At 33.2% G+C, this 7,093-nt stretch overlaps 1 protein-coding gene across 1 annotated transcript; it reads left to right on the forward strand.

The window, feature by feature from the left end:
• Positions 1 to 5,269: 5,269 nt before the first annotated feature.
• Positions 5,270 to 7,087, forward strand: LOC109170849 (beta-galactosidase-like; the record flags this gene model as incomplete). Its single annotated transcript, XM_019319991.1, is given in 14 exon segments — positions 5,270 to 5,453; positions 5,546 to 5,641; positions 5,737 to 5,849; positions 5,933 to 5,999; positions 6,067 to 6,159; positions 6,270 to 6,349; positions 6,351 to 6,411; positions 6,501 to 6,586; positions 6,675 to 6,691; positions 6,694 to 6,747; positions 6,750 to 6,778; positions 6,867 to 6,939; positions 6,942 to 6,953; positions 7,032 to 7,087. Coding segments are annotated over 14 exon segments (1,008 nt in total), but the record flags the coding sequence as incomplete, so codon positions are not given.
• Positions 7,088 to 7,093: the final 6 nt, after the last annotated feature.

Raw genomic sequence — 7,093 nt, forward strand, 5'->3', positions numbered from 1 at the left:
CAAACACAAAGGAAAACACGATCTCTCCGTGTTCCCACTAACACTTAGAGTTTCTCTTAACTCTGATTCACATACTCGGTTACTGGACTTAGTGTCCTTCTCATATCAGTTTTCATAACTTAGGGCTCTTTCCCTAATCTTATCCTTCTTAGGATTTCACTTAGAGTTTTCATCTTAACTTGTCTTTCTTAAGACTTCAACTTAAAGGTCTTTCCTCAACTTGTCCTTCCTAGGATTTTCACTTAGATTTTCTATACCCAATCTTAAGGGTCAAACTTCCTAAGTTTTCCCGCGGTTCGTACCGCTCTGATACCAATTTGTAACACCCCACTTTTCTAACTCTTAATAATCTCTCTAAACAGTCATTAACATAATCTAAGCAGCGGAAAATTAGATGAAAGTAGTGAGGGTGTCACCGCCACAACCATCACTCTTGGTGATTGCACAGGTTAAAGGGGTAAAACTATAACATACGATTAAGTCTGGGCACTAAAGTAAATACTGAAAAGTAAGGGGGAAATACGTCACCCCAAAACAGTCTACAAACATCATCATAAAGTATAGGGTCATAAGTCTAAATCCATAAAGAAATCATAAATAGAACTAGAGTTTAGACAGCTCAGACTAAGAGACTAATCTAACTCGATCTCTTCTCACTGTTGGGCCCACATGAAAGGAGTTTTGCAAGCAACACATAGACAAACATGAAAACACCTGTTAGCACGAAGCTAAGTATAACCACACTCAACCCTGTAAAACATTCTAGCATACACTTTGAAAACATTTGATATCTTTATAGCAATAAGCTAATCTCAAAACATCTTTAGTTTATCATATTCTTTCTAAAGGCTTGCACCCTATAATATCAGTTGGCATGCTTATATATGAATAAAACTAATCACGTATATTCATATACATATAGACTTCTCAATAGCTTATCAAGTAATTCATGCTTACAGATAGGATCATGTTTAAAGATCATATAACACGTGTTCACATGCTATCACACTCTTATCACATAGCTTATTAAGTAGAACTTCTACTACATCACAATAATCATGCTCAAGGAACCTCTCAAGCTGAACTTCTTATTAAACAATCTTTTACGATGTTCTATTCACAAACAATCATATATAACATTATGATCATGCTTCTCGTGCAAACTAGTGCCACAGTATAATCATACTCTTATGCAATCTAGTGCAACATTATACTCATGTTCATATGCAATCTCGTGCAATAATATAATCATACTCTTGTGCAATCTAGTGTAATAATACACTCATACTCTTACGAAATCTAGTGTGTTAATATACTCATATTCATATGAAATCTAGTGTAATAATACATTCATACTCTTATGCAATCTAGTGCAACAATATACTCATTTTCATATGCAATCTCGTGCAACAATATACTCATGTTCATATGCAATCTAGTGCGATAATATAATCATACACTCATATATAAAATAGGGTACTTTCTGTGGAGGTTTCTTTGTTACTTTCTCGAGTCACTCTTGACTCTCGTTCTTTCTATCGAGTCTATATTGACTCTCATAAACGAGTCTCTGTTGACTCTCTCTCTTGAGTCTCTGATGACTCTCTTTCTTGAGTCTCTGTTGACTCTCTTTCTTTCTCTTATACTCGTAGACGGCTTAGGGTTTCACAGAAGTGTGACTTACCCCATCGGGAACGGCATAATTCCTACCCAATATCTCCTACCGTCTACGGAACCAATCTCGTGGTTCAAACTCTGTGGAATCAGGTATCGAACTATTAGTGTGCACACCCCCTAACCAGGATTCCAAGCCCGGCGGGAAGTTTCCAACCTCGTAACGTGGGAATACGCCGCGTTACATACTTTGGGACCGCAATGTCCATAAATATCTCCCGAGAGGAATATAGTCCAAACGGTATCCTCCAAAATCTCACCAATATAGATAATACATAAATATATCTCTCATGCATCAATCTCATGCATGCAACAATTCTACTACTTCTCAATGCATCAAAGAATGATATACCACATGCTTATGGTTTTCAAAAGTATTCTTGGACTCACGTTGGCCCTTTATGCATTTTTGAAATATGACTCATGTGAAATTTCAAATGCTCTATAACATGCTTCTAAATCATGTATACATTAACAAATATGCTTGACATATTTGGCCCTCAAAACTTGTCCAAATATGTCAAATTTTTTTGGACATATTTGGCCCTCAAAACTTGTCCAAATATTTCCAAAACAATCTCAACAACTCATAAACACATACCAAAGCATTTCTAAGCATAAACACATCAAAAGCTCATAATTTCTACTCATTTCTACTCAAAACTAGGCTTCACAGAGCCAAATCTAAAGAGGAATCCATGGGTTATACCTCTTGTAGTCTAGACTTCTTGCTTGGATCTCTTCTTCCTCTTGGTCTAGCTTGAGCCTCCTTCACCACCTACACTTCCCAACACACCTTCTATCCTTAGCCTATATTCTTAAAGACGAAAGAAAACTAGAAGGGAAATGATGCTAGAAAGGAGGATGAACAAGCTTACTAGGTTGAAGCTTTTCTCCTTGGATGTTGGCAGACAAATGTGAGGAAGAGGCAATGAAAATGAGATCAGGAAAATGTGATGGAATGAAGGGTTTATATAGGGTTCAAAACCCTAAGATGATACCCAATGATTGGTTGAGGGTAAAGGGGTAATTTCCCCAAGCTAAAAGATGACTTTATAAGAGATTTTTGGATGTCTTGTGGTTCACCATGTATCATGAACCATAGGCTAGAAATGATATTTCTTAATTACTTTGGGGTGGAAAGTGAATTTTCCTAAAAACTATATGGATGAACACTTGTTCAAAATTTCCTTTTTAATTCTCCCCGGTCTCACTCGGGTAAAATTCTCGATTTAAATCTTGGTACGCGAAGTACCCGAAAACTTTGGAATTTTCGATTTAAAATTTTTAATAGGATGAAAAAACTACTTTGAAATTTCTTAATACTGGATTTATAAAATAAAATTTTGGGTTTGTTACGATATAATTGTCATTGCAAGGGACAAAGGATAATAATTGTCAATGCCTGTGAGAAGGATGACAACAAGAGTAGTGGCATGTGCCATCTGAGGAATGGAGGAAAGAAGGGCTCTCGATGTCAACATGGGTGTCATTTGACGGTGGTAGAACAATGAAGGAGTTAAGGTTTCAGTTGTGGGAAATGATGTATTGGATGAATGTTGGGACATGATGAGTATTTATCAAAAAGAAGAAAAAAAAAAGCTTCTGATACCACGAAATGCACTGTGTGCATAGAGAGAGAGAGATGAAGAAGAGTAAGCAGAAGAATAAATGGAATTATAATATATTTCCCATATGTGATAATGAAAAACACAAGTAAGAGAGATATATATACAAAACAATATAACGGTAAAATAATGAATAAAGGAAATCTACGTAATATCTAGCCTATGTATATGGAATGGATATAATATATATAATCCCTAATTATGTATGGAGAGATTAATAGAATATATTTTCTATATTTAATCTTTACATCATCCATCTCCTTTATATTAATCAAATACTATATATCAATCTCCAATGGCCCTTTTCAGCAAGGACGGAGCCAAAGGGGGGGCAGGGGGGCAGCTGCCCCCTCACCCCACCCTCATCCCATTTATAATCTTTATATGTATATTAACCAAGTCATGGCATTAGTACTTTACACATTTTTGTCTAGGGCTTTGGATCAATACATTTTTATCCAAGTCATGTCAAAATCACACATATTTGCTATGTCTCGTGCTAGGGATAAAACTCTACTCTTCAGTAACTTCTGAATAATCTGATGAAGAGAGGATTGTAAAACTCTACTCTGCTTAGTAAAATAGTTAGCTTATCAATCAGTTTTGGTTTGTTTGATCAATATTAGTGTTTGACTTGGCTAAAAACCAATATGAGTGACTAATTAGCTTTTGTATTAACTTATTTCTCCAAAATACAAATTCAAAAAATTGCTCAAACTGCTTTTTGATAAAGTCATTTTGTACGACGTAATCAACTAACAGTTAATTTACCAACAATCAGCTAATGTTATCAACTAGTCAAACCCACTAATCAATCAACTAACAACTATTTACCAAACACACTCGTAAGCTTTTCCGTATGACATAAAAAAACTATTTCACATTGAAGGTAATCCAAAATTTAGCTTTACTCATGAGAAAGTATTGCCAAAATGAACCCTATGAGCTTACAAATCCTCTTTCATGCATTCCAGTATTAGTAATGTCCACTGCGCTATAGATGGTCTTTGAACTGCGATCTGTCTCTTTAGTACCAGATAATGCAGCATATATTTCTTTATAACGATCACACCTTTGCTGAACTAATTAATTCTAAGCCCACATACAGGACCCCCGCCCCCGGGAGGTAAGCCGCAGAATTAGCCCACACGCACAAGGAATCCAATTTATACCTTCCATCATCTTTGGACTTTTTTCTCATACATATTTCCAACGGTTTTCCTCACACCGCCGCCTCCCGTCAGACGACAAAGCTAAGCCCCCGGCCCTGAGGCATTCCTATTATTATTTGCATTATGTCAAGATAATATTTCATCAAATTATTATTATGCGTTTATTTACTTATAATATGAGGGTGGGGAGATTGTAGAAGGGAAATTTTGGACACTTGAACGCCCCAGCATGAGCATGGATGCACTTGTAAATGAACCGTTCTATTTTGCTTTTTGTTATGCGTTTATTAATCCTCCTTGATTAACTATACATCTTATCTTCCATTTTTAATTTTTATTTCTATGCTAGCCCTCTTTCATTTATATCATCTGGAACAATATTATCTACACAGTATAATTTATTTATGAGACACCGTTATCTCTCACAAAAATGGATTTTTAAAAAAAGTGAAAAAATAATAATTTTTTAACTCTTAGAAAAGGAACAAAATAAGAAAAATTATTTATTAATTAATTTCATACTTAATATTTTATAAGCCTTTATTACTTTTGATGTCTTTCAATGATTTAAAAATAAATAAATAAATTTTGTGATAAAAATCTTATTCAAATTTGACATAAGGATAATTTAGGCTTTTGAATTTTTTTAAAAGATAATTTAAAGATAATACATTTTTACTTAGTAAAAGTAGCTATTATTTAGATCATGATAGTTATCTACATACTTCAATTCCTTCTTATAAATAGGGGAATACTAAAACAACAAATTCATTCCAATCTTTTCTTATTCTTATTCTTCTTTGGTAAAATGGCATCTTTACTCACTAGTTTCATGGCACTTGCTCTCACTATATTTTCTTACAATTTACCTTTTTATGATGCTTTACAAGTTACATATGATAATCGCGCCTTAAAAATTAATGGTCAGAGAAAACTCATCATTTCTGGTTCCATTCACTATCCTCGTAGCACAGCTCAAGTATTTCTCAATTTTGTTATATACTCTATTAAAATAATTTTTTTAAATATTTTTTTATATTGTTAATATCTTAAATTTGTTTATTTATATAGATGTGGCCCTCTTTGATCAAAAAGGCAAAAGATGGTGGCCTCAACACTATAGAAACTTATGTTTTTTGGAATGCTCATGAACCTAATTACCGAGAGGTTGAAATTGGAATCTTTTTAATATTTTTTTAATAATTAATTTGGAAATATGTGTTTATATATAATTTATTTTTAATGTTTACTTAATATTACAGTATGATTTTTCGGGAAATAAAGATTTGATACAGTTTCTCAAGGCAGTAAAAAATGAAGGGCTTTATACTATGCTAAGAATAGGTCCATACGTTTGTGCAGAATGGAATTTTGGGTAAATGTCAATCATGATATTTGTTTCATAAACATTATAAATATTTAGGAGGTTTTAAAGTCCTGTAATGTATTAAATTTCAGAGGATTTCCTGTGTGGTTATACAACATGCCAAACACAACTTTCAGAACCAACAATGCAGTATTCATGGTATTATTATTGTTCTTGTTGTTGTTATTGCATTTCAAAATTTTTAAAAATTGATTTTTTTGCTCAGAGGGAGATGGGAATCTTCACAAAGAAAATTGTAGACATGGTAAAAGGAGAGAAACTTTTTGCTAGCCAAGGGGGAAATATTATCCTTGCCCAGGTAATGTTGCCATTTTGATTTTATTTTTTTTTTGAATTTTTAATCTTTTTTTTTTAAATTCTCACCTCAAACTTAAATATTTATTATTATAATTTTTTTTTAAATAATAGATTGAAAATGAGTATGGGAATATTATATCGCACTACGGAGAAGAAGGAAAGAAGTATATAAATTGGTGTGCGGATTTTGCTCTTCTCTAATATTGGAGTGCCTTGGATCATGTGTCAAGAGGATGATGCTCCCAAAACTATGGTAATTTTTATTTTTTAAAATTATTTTTATATTTTTTTGGTAATATAATTAATATATATTTAGTTTAATTTCCTTGGTCAAAAATGCAGATTAATACCTGCAATGGATTTTATTGTGATCAATTCTGGCCTAAGAACAATAACCCTAAATTTTGGACTGAAAATTGGAGTGGCTGGTTAGTATGCTTTAATTTTATTTTGTTTATTTATCTAATTAATTGAAATTTTAATTACACTTATAATTTTGATTAAAAAATATGTAAGGTTTAAGAACTGGGGTGATGAGACCTCAACAGACCTGCCGAAGATCTTGCATTTGCTGTTGCTCGTTTTTTCAATATGGTGGATCTCTACAAAACTATTACATGGTATGGTGTAATATGTATTGTTAGGCATAAAAATTTGTCTATTATTACTTCTCCGCTTCCCAAATTAACCTACTTTCTCATCTTTTAGTACCATGGTGGAACAAATTTCGGAAGGACATCGGGTGGACCATACATTGCTACAACATATGACTACAATGCTCCCTCGATGAATATGGTAAAGTTTTAATTACCAAACTTTAATCTGATCTTATTCTGATCTATTGATACTAATGCAATTGTGGAAATGATTTAGGCAATGTGAACCAACCAAAGTGGGGGCATCTCAAGGAACTCCATAACCTTTTATATTCATTG

Source organism: Ipomoea nil, unplaced genomic scaffold (genome assembly GCF_001879475.1).
Source record: "Ipomoea nil cultivar Tokyo-kokei standard unplaced genomic scaffold, Asagao_1.1 scaffold3352, whole genome shotgun sequence".
Classification (NCBI taxonomy): Eukaryota; Viridiplantae; Streptophyta; class Magnoliopsida; order Solanales; family Convolvulaceae; genus Ipomoea; species Ipomoea nil.